The 14,854-nt window shown below is 48.4% G+C and overlaps 1 protein-coding gene across 1 annotated transcript in view; it reads left to right on the forward strand.

Annotated features, from left to right (window-relative positions):
* The first annotated feature begins 5,040 nt into the window (after positions 1-5,040).
* Positions 5,041-14,854, forward strand: part of TMEM86A (transmembrane protein 86A) — a 28,738-nt gene continuing 18,924 nt past the window's right edge. Inside the window, exon 1 of the mRNA XM_035539967.1 lies at positions 5,041-5,233. Coding sequence (XP_035395860.1) covers positions 5,213-5,233 — 21 coding nt within the window. The 5' untranslated portion in view covers positions 5,041-5,212. The remainder of the gene's footprint in view (positions 5,234-14,854) is intronic.

Genomic DNA, 14,854 nt, shown 5'->3' on the forward strand with positions numbered 1-14,854 from the left:
TGCTAAAATCAATGGCAGTTTTGCTGATACACAATCACTGTATTGCTTGCTGGTGGTGCTGACTGTTTTTCTCTGGGAAATGTAACAGTGGTTGGATTTAAATAAACTTAGTGGTAACAAACTTCATCTGAACTCATTAGTGACTCAGACTGATTTTAGAGGAATTCAGAAAATGTCTGTTGCCCACACACAAGACTTTGAGGTGATCAGTGACTTTGGATACTGCAACTCATGTCAGAGCGTTGGAAAATATCAGAGAAGAGAGCAAAATTTCTGAAAACGGTCTGAAAAATAGGTATTTAAGGTCTCTCAGACCACCTGCCCTAAGTCACCTGCCACTTTTGGACACCACATTACTACCACCATTATGACCACCACGCAACTCTTCCCTGGCAGCTCCCGCTGACCCTCATCTCATGCAACTTGGGGCATCCACGATGGGTGTGAGCCCACTGAGACCTAAACGCTGCCGAAAGGCGGCCTCGTCTGCCTGCTGCCAGCACCTAGCTTTGGGCTGGGCTGGCATCATCTCAGCAAGCTTCTCCCTCATCACAGGTACAATTTTTCTTCCAGATGCTCAGCTAGATTGCTTCAGTGAAAATAGACATTAAAGCATTTTCTCTACCTATGTGCTGTTTTGTAATCTCACCATTTAATTGCGCCATGTTTTTTCCTACAAATCATTTAATGATGTTTCCCAAGACAAGCCTTCACTGCTTTTTGTTCATATTGCAACACGGCAGCTATTAGCACCTCCTGCTTGTGGAGAATAATATCGCTAAATCACTGGTGAATCGATCACTAGATAAATCACAGCTTTTTTGGGTGGATTTCTGTACTGGGAAATTGGTCACCTGAGTGAGGAACAGAAATTGTAACTGAATCAGAATTAGTATTTGAGGTAGTTTGTTATGGACTTTTTAGTTTGATTAAGAGCTTCTATGTCACTCTTGTCAATCTCAGAAGAGATTGTTATGTGTCTGAAATAGCTTTAAAGGATACTGCAGGGATACAAACTGTACAAATGCAGATTCTGTGATTTACCTTCATGCTGTAGAACAGAGAATTTTAAAAGAATGGATGATACATTTCTTTCCCTATTGATCTTCTTGATCAGATTTTAATGTGTTTGTTTTGATGGGCATTAGAATATAAACCAATCACAAACAAGTAAAGTCCCATAAGGGACCCGTGCTCTGGATCCCGCTTAGCTATACCCATGCTCATCTCTAGAAAGACTGCCTCTTCCATAAACATGTACACGCACATGTACACACAGCATTTATTAAGCCCCGGCAGCAAATTGATTTTATGTCTGGGAAGAAAACTTTCAAATACAAAGCCTATAAATAGATGATGTGTTGCCTTTCTGGCTCAGTAAACAGCCTGAAAAAGTGCTCTCAGGAGGCAAGAATTTGCAGAGCCCTCCCTATTTCACTGAGATGTTAATTCTGAAGTCTAAATTTAATACTTTTATCATCATAATGGGAATTGCCCATGAGGGAAGCAAAGGCAACTTTCTGAATTTCTCTAGCCTTCAGGAGATAAATCTGTACAGAAAGGAAACAGCCGAATATATCCTCGTGTGCAAGGAGAAACATCAGATTACTTGACGTGAAAAGGATCGGGAACTGGTGCAGTGACTAGCATGCAAACCGCAACAGAGCTACATGGAGCTGGATGTATCAGAACAGAAAGCCAGGCTGGATATAGCCACTGGATCTGGGAGCACTCTGCTTGGAGCAGTCAGCAGGGACTCATGTTCATCTCATGTGGTTCCTCAGCAGTTTAATTCCCGGGCACTTTCTTATTAAGAGTAAATCTGAGTTCACTGTTATTATTCAGGTCTAGCATTAATACAAAAGCACAAAACAAAGCGTGTGCCCCCACAGCCCACTGGCGGAGCCCATGCCAGCAGAGCGAGGGCAGGTTGCACTCTCCTTTCCAGAGACACTTGAGCATGAGACGCATTTTGCTGCTGCTCCAGCCATTGCTGGATGTAGGACCACCTCACTGAATAACAAGCAGCTAGAAAACATACAGGGATAGGGCTGTCCTGCAGACCTTTGGGATTCATGCTCTCTGGCCCCAACAGCCTCCCATAAAAATCCATATACTACATTTCATATACAAATATCCACGGACCCACGCACTGCAAGGCTAATCACATTTCGGAGTGTTTGTCTTTTTTTGGACGTGTCTGGACTGTGTCTAACGAAGTGGAGTCCTGAGTCTCCCTGATGTGTGGGGCTTCAGGGACCCGGCTAAAAGGATTTCACTGATGGATTTCAGGGCAGGGCTGTTGGGGCCCACAGACTAGCAGTTCTCCAACAGGAGAATAAACTGGTGTAATAATAACACAGAGAAGGGAAGAAAAAAGGTCTAGCTATCACTGAAACATATGGCTGTTGTTTTTATGAAGAAATAACATGCCTGTAGGAGCCATGGAGCCACTGCATGCACACACAGCCATGGGGCTATGTGCAGTAGCTTAAACACCATGGGATCCTTCAGAAAAATTAATGGCTGCGTAGCAGCCTTGCTGAAGATGGGACTTTTCTTCCTTGCTTTTTTTCCCCACAGACCACAGACATGGCCCAGCAATAGCATCTTCAAGCAGGAACGTGCAAAGAAATATTTAATGTGCTGTTTTGCAATACCCAGCCTCCATACATTTATGCTCGTGTGATTACTGTTCTCTGTTTGCCTACTGATAGCGAGTTAAAAATACCACCTCCACAAAATTGGAACTATTTTCTTTGTTGTTTTAAATCCCTGCAGTTGATTAAGAACAAAATGGTGCGGTGAGCCCCATGAGATCTATCTCACCTGCATTGATCAGGACAGGAGACTGCAAAGGAGGAATTTGGTTACTGAAGCAACACCAGTAAAGAAAAAGAAAAAAAAAAAAAAAGGTATGGCATGCATAGAACAAGACAAATTTTACTGTGTTACGAAGCCATTGACCCTCTATTCCTTTTGCTTCCTTCATCTGTTGCTTGGAGTGCTGTTTCTACAGTGGAAAAGGATTTGTGCCAGGTCCTGTTCTATGACATTGCATTTAGATAAAATGTAAGATACTGCTGTTATGTCCAAATTCCTCATTAATACTCCAAGATGTCCCTAACTTAGAAGGAATCACTTATCTTTGATGCAGCACTGAATTTGATAGTGAAAAAATGAGCAACATCATGTGAATAATCTTGTGAATGACATGAAATCAATCCAGTATTAGATAAACAACAACAAAAATTCACCTTATATACAGGTTGCAAAATCTTTGACATGGGGGTCACCTCTTCACTCCATACAAATGCCATATCTGCTGTTAGGACTTCTGAATCTCTAGTTTTGAAAGGTTTATGAGAAATAACTGTCAGGAAATCACAAATGGTCAAACTCCCCTAGGCAAAACTAATAAGAGTGATTTTCCCAGTAACTGTTTGAGACAGGAAAGTCAGGACGTGCACATGGTTTCACCTTCACTTCCAGGTACGTTTCCTTAAGCTAAACGTCATGTGGAAAACCATGTCTAAACTTTAACATATTTTGAACATTTGCATCAATGACACATAGAAATATGTGATTTGTGAGACCAGGCAAAGCTTCAGCTGGTAACCAGTGAAGACATTAGAACAAATGGATGAATGCAAAGCTGCATCCATCCCAATCACCTCTTCCTGTTTTTGGAGCACCAGAGACGATACCCAAATACAAACATGCCCCTACCCACTGCACTGTCTGGCTCGTTGCTTAAAAAAAGGCCAAGATAAGCAGATGAAGAGTTTGGCTAGGGACCAAGGAACCGATTTTTTTTTGGAGATATTTAAATGCCAAGACACAATCAAGCTCCCAGGAGAATTTTTGAAAGCAATTAGGAACCCTAGTTCTGAGAGTCCATAGGCCCTCTGAAAATCCTATACGGTATCAAACCAATGGCACCCTTTGACATTTAAATACCTCCGGTGCCTTGTGCTGCACCCACTAGGGACCGGCCCCCTTGATTTCAGCAGGGCAAAGCCTTCATCATGAAAAGCTGTGAAATTTCTTTCAGTCCTCTAATTCATCTAGCTCCCTGGAAAAGGAAAAGCTTATCCCTCTCTTCTTGCCTAATGAAAATGCTACTGCCCTATGAACTATTTTAATTGAAATTGTAAGACCAGCTCTCCATCCCCTGGCCGTAGCCATGCTGCATCGAGAACCACATCCTTTGACCTGATTGAGATTTGCTTGCCACAGATTTCACTGTGACGCTCCTCTGACCTGATGGTGCAGATCTGCAGTATGTTTTTGGGGTAGAATACCCTCAGACTGGCAAACGAAGCACAGGCTGCAGAGTCCATCCCAGTCCCATCGGGTGGTGACAGCCCAAAGGCTGCCCTCTCGCTATTTACATGTCTACATTGATAGCAATCGTGCTGCCGGCGTGGGATCTTGGGACTGCTGCTTGCAAACATTTTGTCCTCGGAAACATGATACCAATTCATTGCACAAAGGCTGCAAAAGAATCACACAGATATTTTTTTTTCCACTTTATAGAAGAAAATGTTCCCTCGATGTGATAAATACCAAGCATGACTTCTACTCCAGCTGCAAATAGCAGATTACTCAATCATCTACTATTTAAGTACCTGTTTGTTTTGTTATGAGGCGAAACTTTTGAACAAGATCATATTACACGAAAAGCAGCTTCCTGCATCCTTGAATATTAATCCTCAAGTAAAAATAGACCGAAGGCGGCCCCGGGATCACCCCAAGCAGCCCGAGCCGCTGTGTCCCGCTCGGTAGCGTTGCTCCTTGCCCCGTCCTGCCCCGTCCGGGGCCGGCAGCTCGGCAGCCTCCAGGGGAGCTGGGCCGGGAGTCGTGGGGGCCACCGGGGGCCGCTGGGTGCGGGATGGGGCCGGGCAGCCCCGCGGGCAAGGTGAGGGCAAAGGAAGAACCGGGAGAATAGCGGCGGTCCGCCCCCCGAGGGCCAGCACGGGTCTTGGGCCTGCCCTGGGGCCGAAGGGGGGGCCCGGAGGGGGCTGCCCGCCCCCGCCCGCCCTCCCGGGGGCCGGGCCGGGGCCGCCCCCAGCCTTGGCCGCGGGGCCCCCCCTCCGCTGACGTCAGCCCTGCCTAAAAAAGCACCCCGGCAGGCAGGCGGGCGGCAGGGCAGCACGGCGGTACCGGCACCGGCAGCACCACCGGCAGCAGGACGCGCCCCGCCGCCGACATGGTGTCCCCCGTCACCGTGGTGAGTGCGCGGCGGGACCTGCACCCGCGCCCTCCCCGCTACCTCCCTGCTCTTACCGGCTGCCGAGGCGGGGGCTCCGTGCCGTGCCGTGGGCGCCGTGCCGTGCCGTGGGCGCCGTGCCGTGCCCCTCACGGGGCCGCCAGCCGCTGGCGGGATCGCGCCCCCCGCCGCCATGTTGCGCCCCCGGCCCGCCCCGCCGGCAGCTGTGGCTCCAGAGGTGCGCCTCCTTCCCGCCCCGGGCGGCTTTTCGTCTCGCCCTCAGCTCCCATTTTGTTGTTGTTGTCGGGGGAGGGGGAAAAAAAATGGATATCTGCTTCGTGTGCAGCGCGTCTGCTTAGAGTGGTGCTGCTCGAGTCCGCCGTGGCACCGCCGGGCTCGTCCGCCTGCCCCAGCCGTGGAGTGCTGAGGCAAGAGCCGGGGCCCCGTGGAGCCGCACGCTCACTCTAGCTTTCTCCTGCTGCTGCTCCGCCGCTTCCTCGCTCAGCATCGCCTTCGTGGCCGCCGTGCTGCGCTCCCTCCGGCCCTCGCACACAGTTATGACCCGCAGAGCGCTCTGCTGTTCAGGTGACAGCTCAGGCCAACGCTGGTGCTGGTCGCTGTGACAGTTGGTTTCTGTGACAGTTGGTTTCTGTTGCTCAGTCTGTGGCCGAGGGACAGGGACCCGGGCTGGAAGCAGCCTTCTGGTGCCCGTCCCTGCTTCTGGAGGCCACCGCGTCCCGCAGCCCTTCCTGCTGGGTGACAGAGCTCCCGCTGACACCTGGTCGCCCTGGTGAGCCACTTCCACCATCCAACGGACATGAGACGGGGATGGTGTCACCTGCCTGTCTCACGGGGGAGTCATGAAGCTTAATTAACGTAACCGGCAATAAGGCAGCAACTCAGCGCTGTCCTTTGGCAGAGAACGTGAATATGTGATGCAACGGAGCAAAAGCTAGGAGCTGAGGGAGCTGCGGCTTGTGCCAGGCTGCACTGGCAGTACCAGGTCTTGGCCCTGCAGGTGAAGGGGAGATGCTTCTGTGCTGGAAGGAGACAGAATGCTTTCAACCCGAACAGCAGATAAGCTGTGCTGTTAGACACGCTGCTTCGCATGTTCCTGTTTCTAGAAAGCGAGGGATTTGGCTGAGTACGCCAGCAGCCCACTGTGTGCTGTAAGAATAGCTGTTGGTAGGAAAGTTGCCTGGTGCTTTCACTGCAGCGCTGAACACCTACTGGTGGTGTTCTGGGTCCCTGCGGACCTGCTGTCATCCTGTTTTGTTGTATTTCGGTTAATGGCTTGCACAGATCACAGCCACTCCGCTGCATTTTCTCTCACAGGTAGAAATCGCATTTTTCCCCCCTCCCTAACTCAGAAAGCCAAGGTTCAAAACTTCCAAATTTCTTTGCCAGCCCTGCACAGCAGCTTGTATTGTCTGATACTTCAGATGAATTTTCCCCACTCATTAACATGTACCTGGTAAGTTCATCAGCAGCCTGGGGGTGATTTTTATCTTTAGAGACAGAGGGAAGTAGCTTGTACATTACACCATTGTAAGGCCAAAATACTTTTTATTTTTTCCTCATGCTTTTCAAAAATAACTGAAGAGGCTTGATATCTTTGTGCTTCTGTGCCATAAGCTAAATTAATCTAAGTAATGCTTTTGGTTACAGTGAACTGTGTACTTGTACCTTGGAAATGAAATGCTGCCCTGGGACAATACTGGAATGGCTAAAAACTGGCAGAGTTTGTTCCATAATTCAAAGGGGACAGCACTTGGCTTTTAAGGCTGGTTATTTGGGGTGGTCCTGGAGCATATATTTCACCTAGGCTTTGAGAAGGGCAAATGATTAAAGCATGGATATATGCTGGGAAAGGGTGTACGCAATTCAGGAATTATACCAGAAACTACACTTCAGGAACATAACTTGGAATGGGAGATGAAAAAGTGCTTTCTTTACTTGCTCTTCTGACATGCAGCAACACACAGGTCTGCTCTGGTTCTGTCCCTGACATGCCAACTCTTTGCTTCACCAAAGGCAACTAACACAGGCGTGAAGCTGCGGATTGCTGGAGGGATGATGACACTGGGAGCTGTGACCAGAGCTGCAGCTGTTTACCACAGCTGTAGAGGTAGAAGGGGAGGGCTTTGGCAAATGCTAGTCTGATCCTCGAGAGAGATCACAAAAAAAGAGCTGCCAGCCTTCAGTCTGTCAAGGAGCTGTTCTTTGCGCATCACCTTTAGCTGTTTTTCACATCGCTCTTGTCTCGAAGGAGCACACGGTGCTGCTGCGCCATCGACTGTGCTACAGCCCACCCAGGGCAGGCCATGATGGCGTTGTGCAGCACTGCACAGCGCCCAGGAGCATGCGTGGGGTGAGAAGCGGGGTGGCTGCAGAGCCGGTGGGCTCCCTCCAGCAGGTCGCTTGCTGAAGGGAACAGCAGTGGGTGATCAGTCTGACCGCAGCTAGGTGCTACCCCTGGGGCCCAGGGCTTATCTCCGTACCGCACTGCCTTTTGCTGCATAGATTGATCAGGTGTTGGCATGATCAGGTGATAGCATGGCTATCTCTGCTGCGGCATGTGATGGGGGCACAGTCTGTGGGGGCAGCACCTGAGGCATAATCAAGTTAGCTAGCTGAATTGATTTGTCTACAATGCATGTTCTCTCCTAGTGTCCTGCAGCATCAGCCTCAACAGGGAAGACGCTAGAAGAGCGCAGCTGAGAGTGACATGGTTTTGTTTCCAGTTTTCAAAGCTATGGCCTTTGTATATAACTGCAGCAGATGGCCCGCGCTACTTAGGCACAACCTGATCTCCTGCATCAGCCCCACTAAGACACTCTTGTAGGAAATGTGACAGATTACTTAAAACACTGAGCTCCAGAGCTGCTGCACAGCTGATAGCTGGAAGAAACCATGCAAGGAGACACAAAGGGAGAGGAAGCCAGGGAGGTAGCGTGGGTAGGACTGCTTGTTAGTGCCAGCTGCCAGGTGTGCATCGTGCCCTGGGGGCTTGGCATGTCTGCCCCATGCGCACGGGGAGACTGCAGCGCTGTGCAGAGCTAGCCGAGCTGTTCTCTGGTGCTGCACGATGCAGATGTGATAAGGGGAGAGAGTGCCCCTGGATGAATGAGCCTGGTGCCAAAATACCTTTTAATGTATTTTGCCAGGTACTCGGCGGGGATAATGCTCTGGGGTCCTGCTGACGCTGGAGTCCAGACCTGGACGGAACTGGGCTGTGGCAGCAAAGATGCATTTGTCTGCCGGTCCTGCTCCAGCTGGTGAGCAATGCTTGCTCCAGTTGGAAGTCACCTTGGAGGGAAGCTTTTGCTGCTTATTCTGCTAGGCAAGCAGGAGCATCCTGCTTAAAAAATGTTATTCCTGATATTGCTCTGATTAAGAGCTGCAATTTCTGCATAAAGGTGGGTAGGGTAAGAACCTGGGGTTGGAGAGCAGTACTAATAAGCGGCACATTTCCTTCACAGATATGTGAGGTTTAATTCTCCTCTTATTCAGTTGTCATTGGTCTCATCTTAATAAAAGTCCGCCCTGAGACTGCCTTGTTAGTAATTTTTCTTCTGTTGTTGTTGTTGTTTTGTTGTTTTTTTCCAGTAGTAGGTAAGCAGGTTTCAGCATTGGAGCATTGGGCCGTAGGAGCTTGCCTTGCCCTAAAGACCTCTCTGCCCAGCAGACATCATGATTGCAGGGGCTGCAAGTGCAGAGCAGATGAGCCTGGAGATGTGCAGTCATTCTAGTACTTACGTAATGCTCAGAGGGACCCTGTTTTCCCCTTAAATAAAGTTAGGGCTAAACTAAGCGTAGAGCTTCACACATCACCTTGAAGAAATCTGGGCATGGGAAAAATAAAGACATCGAGAGGCTGAAATAGGTCTCTTCTGGGGGCAGTTTATAGATGATACTGCTGTCCTTTTGGGCAAGATGAATTGTGGGCTTCATCCCTACAATCATCCCTACAACATCCTGTCTGTACTGACTTGCATGGCCTAGCACAGCCCTGTTTGGGACAGATTTTGCCCAGAAGCCATTTGTTAACAATCCCCATCCTTTCCCTTTTGTTCTCTGAAATACTTGCATCTTTAACTGGAGATAGCTGGACTGGGGAAGAAAACATTGTTTTGGCTGCATCAAGCAAGTCAAGCCCTTGTTGCCTTCCCCCTGCACGGTGCCCTGCTGGGAGCAGCCCCTGGGTGAAAGTAGGGTGTCACTGTGGAGGAGCATGAAGGTCACTTAAAAAACCGGATGCCCCCAAAAAAGCAAAGTATGCTCTGGAAAGGTATTCACCAGCAAAATACTAAATAGGGATGGAAAATTGGGTGGCTGTTCATACATTGGAGCTTCTGAAGAAGGGCCAAACCCTACCGATCCAAATGATTACAGAAAGCCAAACTGCATACAAAAACAAGAAAGCCAGATCACACCTTGAACTATTTCAACTTTTTCCTTCTTGAATATAGAATGTTATTTCTGCATTAAGGAATAAAACATTAGTAACCATCTAAGAACTAACTCTTACAGTATAGAAGTATGTTTTAATTGTTCTCTTTGTTTATACCCAACGTTGTTGCTTTCATTGTATTTTTCCCATTACTTAAATGCCTCATAAACTGGGATTTTATTACACAGGAGGCTTATAAACATGCACATTTATATACCACATCAACAGTTATGAAAATATGGCACTTGTATAAAAAACCAAGCTTGTTTAAATGAATTATAGAAGAGATCTCTACGCTCTGCAATCAATGAAATAAAGGGGGGGAGGCATCACCTCAGGTAAGCTTAGCAGGATTTCAGTAACGTTTATGCGAGTCACACCTTTTGGGAGGAGCCTAAAAGCTTTGGCCCTACTGAGCTACAGCTTGTGCTGGTTTATGCTAGCAAGAGTCCGGGCATATTGGTGTGCCATAATTTATATTTTTAAGGCTGAACTTGAGCATTTTTGCAATGACATTATTATCCTTTGCTATTGTAGCTGTTGCTCTGACAGGCTAAACAGCCCCTCTGACAGCTCTGACAGCCCCTGAAACCAGGGGCTAGAAAGTCCGGGCTTCACTAACATTCTTCCCAGCCCCAGCGCGGTTGCATTAAGGAGTTACAGCTGATCACTTCTGCAGGCAGTGCTGTAGATTAAAGGCTTCATTAACTCAAGTGTATCGCTCAAGTCATACGTGGCTGTTGTTCCAAGTGTGCTTTGTGTATTAAAATTATGGGTCCAGTTCTGAAGCCTGTACTTACACAGAATTCCTCTTAAATGTGTTTCTGCCGTTCTCTTTTCCTTGTCAAGTATCTATATCCAAAATACGGCAGAGTATGACAGAAGAGCCAAAGTTATCTTTCTCTGTGGGTAACTGCATAATACTAAGGAAATAATAACTCCAGTGAAATGAGACTCTTAGAAAAAGATGGCATCTGGCACCCGTCTTCTGCTAGCATGTGGAAACTCTTGAACAGTGAAAAGATCATTAGTTATATAACTCCCTTCCCCCGGAGGCCAGTGCAGATATTATATTGGCATTTAATTTTTCTACTGCCCTTCACATCACACAAACAGCCACTAGATTTGTAATTACAATAAAGATACAGATCTTGCTTACTGCAGCGTGCCCAAAATGAAGGTGATGGTTATTGCCTCCTCTAGCCCGCTTGTGCCCTTCCTATAGCTGTTGCTTACACTGCCATAATCTAAATAGCATTTGAGGTAATGGCAGGTTTCTGTATGACAAGCGTGTCAATGCAGAGCATCCCTCTGTGTAATGCTGAACGTGGACTGGGAGCGGGTTCCATGCTCCCCCAGAGCTGCAGGGTGGTAGGTGGGCTAGGCAAGAGCCTGCCTGTCTGGCAGACTTTATTGATCTATGCCAAGCATGCTGGGGCAGATCCTCAGCCTCGTATGAGGCATTTTGTCTGCCGTGGCTTCAGCAGAACTGGGCTTGTGCTGGCTGAGACCATGGCTTGGCTGCTGTACGCCTATTTCCTTGTGTCTGCTGGTTTTGTTGTGGCATTAGTCAGAGCCAACCAGGGTTCTTGGATAGCAATGCTGACTTGTGCTCCATTGCAAGAGAAACTAAGCTGGTTGTGTGGCTTTTCCCTGCAACCCTGATATAAAAGGAGTGTGATGTTGAAATTCATCATGTAACTGATGCTTATGAAGTTTTCAGGATTGTTTGGTTCGTGCCCCGTGCATGCATGCGCTTACGGCCCCCTCAGTGTAAAGGACATACCTGTGGTACACAGATGCACGCTTATTTGTGAGTGTGCATCTGCATGCCATTTGTATATGCAGCAGGGGTTTTGCAATCGAAACCCTTGATGCCTCAGTGTGAATCCTGGAGTGTGTGGGTTACTGTTTGCATAGGCTAATGTTTGCACCTGGCACGCTGGCTGCCCCCTCATGTTGATATTGGCCATGGAAGTCCAATTAATCTTCATGTAATTTGTGCCTGACACTGGCTGGTCCAGGTCACAACATCTTGGCACACGATGTAGATATTGGAAGTAAACTTTGTGACTCCGCTGTCCTATGTTGACCCTTCGTCCTCCTTAAAGTGTATTGGTCCCATTATAAAACGAGGAGGGCTACTACTGTGTTTTTATAAGGTACCAGAGTGGTAACTCTCTAAATACACATCCTTATTGGGATACATTGCTATTCCCCCTTCTAATTTTAACATCACCATTTCACGAGCATTCAGCTTGCAGGCCATGATACACAGGTAGAGCATTTCATTCAGCTTTCCATTAGGCACAAGACGAGCAAAGCTGTTCCCTCCTGGATTTCCCAGCACAGTCCTGCTTGCATTTTCCAGATTTTGCTGATCTTATTGCAGCCCCTTGCGAGGATTCGTACAGCAAAAGTCTCTTGCATGGAGCTGCCAGCTTTCCCAGCCACTGGCAGCTTCCTTCCCCTCCTCTCTCCATCCTGCCTTCCTTTTGCTGTTGCAAAAACCTCTCCTGGCAGCTGTGCACGAGTTTCTTGCGTGAGCCAGAAAGGTGAGCTGCAGAAGTGCCTTTTGGTGCCGGAGGCAGTTTCACCCTTAACAGGTCTTTGGGAATGGCTGGTGGGGCTGGTATAGCCTGGCCTGTGTCACCTGGTGTCTTTGGTACATTAACGGCTCTTCAGCTGCTGGGGCTGTGGCAGCACAAATTCCTGACACACTCTTTAGACTTGCATTATCCCCCACAGGTGGCAGGTAAAATTAAGTCATCTCTGCTGAAGAAGTTGCTTCTGGATGGAAGGGCCTCCCTTTGCAGAAGAGTGTGATGTAAATAATGACAAGTCTCCTGAGAACTTGCACTCGTAGCCTGGGAACCACTCCCAGGATGAGCTGCAGAGACTTTTCTTTAACCAGCAGAAATGTTGTACCTGGATTTTAGTGTGACAAGCCATATGCCTGCCCTTTCTCAACCTGAGAGGCACGGCCTGGGGCTGCCACTGCACATCCCAGGATGTTGGCTGGATCCTGAAGCTCCCTGTGGCTTCACGGCCACCCTCTACAGTCTCAGGCAGCGCTAGGGGATGCAGCCTCATCTGACCTCGTTCGCCAAGGAAGGGTGCATGCCCTGGCAGTGGCAGCACCACAGCTCTGATGAGTAAAGAGAAAAGACAGATCCATTATGGTCTGGGTTTTTTAACATCTGCAGGGGCTTCTTTTGTGTGTTACAGCAAAGGAAATGTTTGGAGGGGCTTTCAGTTTCATAAAAAGGAAGATGTGAAATCCCATGAGGGAAAAGCAGTCTTTGCTCTGAGATAAGATGCTGGCATGCAAATGCTCTTTTTTTTTGCTTTCATTTCTGAGAGCCAGTGGACTACCCTGAAAGCATTAGTCTTTGACAGGTGCCTTGGTCTAACATTGTTGGTCACTGGCAATGGTACACCGCCAACCACACTCCGAAGGCAATCTCCAGAACTGCTGACAGCTATAGGATTGCTACAGATGGGGAGTCAATCATTTCCACTGCAGGTTAAAAAAAGTTTTTTAAAATAGCCCTGCTTGTGGTCCTGTGCCAGCCCAGCAGACAGAGCAGATGATGCTTGGAAAAGGAAAAAAGCAAAACCAACACAAACAAAACAAGTCCTAACAAAAACATACATCTGAGCCAAGCCTTAAGTTCAGGATGAAATGTGTTTGTCTGTCATTTGATTTCAAGAGTTAGCATCTGCTAAAGAAAGGCTTCCACATCTTAAAGGCCTCCCCGGGAATCCAAGGGCAGACACCCCCATGAGTCTGCGTGGCATTGGCTGCTGTAGTGATATCTCACCTCGCCTGGTGTCAGGGCTCCCTGCTGATAGTGGCAGGTCCTGCGTAGTAGAAGCAGGTCCCAGAGATGCTGTTGTCAACTGCCTGTTGACAGCAGTTAGCTAAGTTAGCCCAATCTCTCCTGTTTGGTACAGGAGATACCTTTATGGATGCTGTAACTTCCTTATTTGCTGGAGGGAACACTGTGGTCCAGCGTCTCAGTATAGCTTTGGGCAATGCTGTGGTTAAAAAGGCAAAGACCAAGAGTGTTCTCCTGATGCAGTGTGTGGCACAGGCAGTGCCCTCATGTGCTGGACAGGATTTCTTTGGCTCCAGAACCACCTGCCTCTGCTTTAGGCTGCTATGGCTCCATTCCCTCACGTTTCTAAGGCTTCCTGCAGGAGTCTGTTGAAGGTGAGACTCTGGTTTCCTGTTGGTGGCTTTCCCCCTCGCTACTTTACAGGTGTTTGCAGATCCATTTTTTAACTCATAGGTATAGCAGCAGAGAGCTACAATGTTGGAGAACTCTTGGGTCACACCAGTTGATGAGCCTAACTGGCTTCGAAAGCAGCCCTGTGAGCACGGCCAGTGCGACTGCTCAGCATCCAACGTTTCTTAATTTCTTCATTAAAGAACTGAAGACGAGATGAGACTGCTGTTGTATTTGTGTTGTACACAGGCATTGTTATTTCTCTGTGAGCAGCAGTTTGGCATCTCCTGCCCTACCTGCCAGCTTTGCCTGCTACTGCGGGTCTCCCCTCCCTGACTGTTCTGCAAAGATTCATGGTAGTAGCTCTTTTGCTGTCCTCTGGAGAATGCCACAAAGCTTGTCTAATGCTCCTCATCTCTTTTAACTTCCAGAGTCATTTATTTAACTGTCTTTCATAGGTTGTGTGTTCAGTCTTCTCCTATAACCTGTCCAGGACAACCCCCTTCAGAAACTCTCTCCCATCACAGCATAGCTGAAGGAAAGCGTTGGGCAGTAGGGGCTTGAGCAGTGTCCTAGGCTAGAGACAGACAGCAGCCTGTGGTGGAAAAACGACACTCGCAGAGCATCAGGAAAGACACCTTGAGAGCCACATCTGCAGTCTCACATGCTGACACTCCCAGGACACGGTGAGCCCTGCTCACGTGGCTCCCCAGCCCCTTGAGGCAAAACGTCCCTCAGCTGGGTGGCTGTGCGGTGTCCGTGCCGTGCCCAGGCGTGCTGCCTGGCTGCGGGGATTCAAGCTGTGGTTTCCCCTGAGAGAAGCTGACCCTGCAGGCAAAGGCTGCCCTGCTGCCAGGCGGCACGTGCCGGCAGCTGCAGGGAGCCTGCTGCTCCATATTTGCTGCCTTCTCACTGCATCCTGGGGAACATGCTTGTATGGAAGATTTTAACCTCAGT

This window comes from Cygnus atratus, chromosome 5, assembly GCF_013377495.2.
Source record: "Cygnus atratus isolate AKBS03 ecotype Queensland, Australia chromosome 5, CAtr_DNAZoo_HiC_assembly, whole genome shotgun sequence".
Lineage (NCBI taxonomy): Eukaryota > Metazoa > Chordata > Aves > Anseriformes > Anatidae > Cygnus > Cygnus atratus.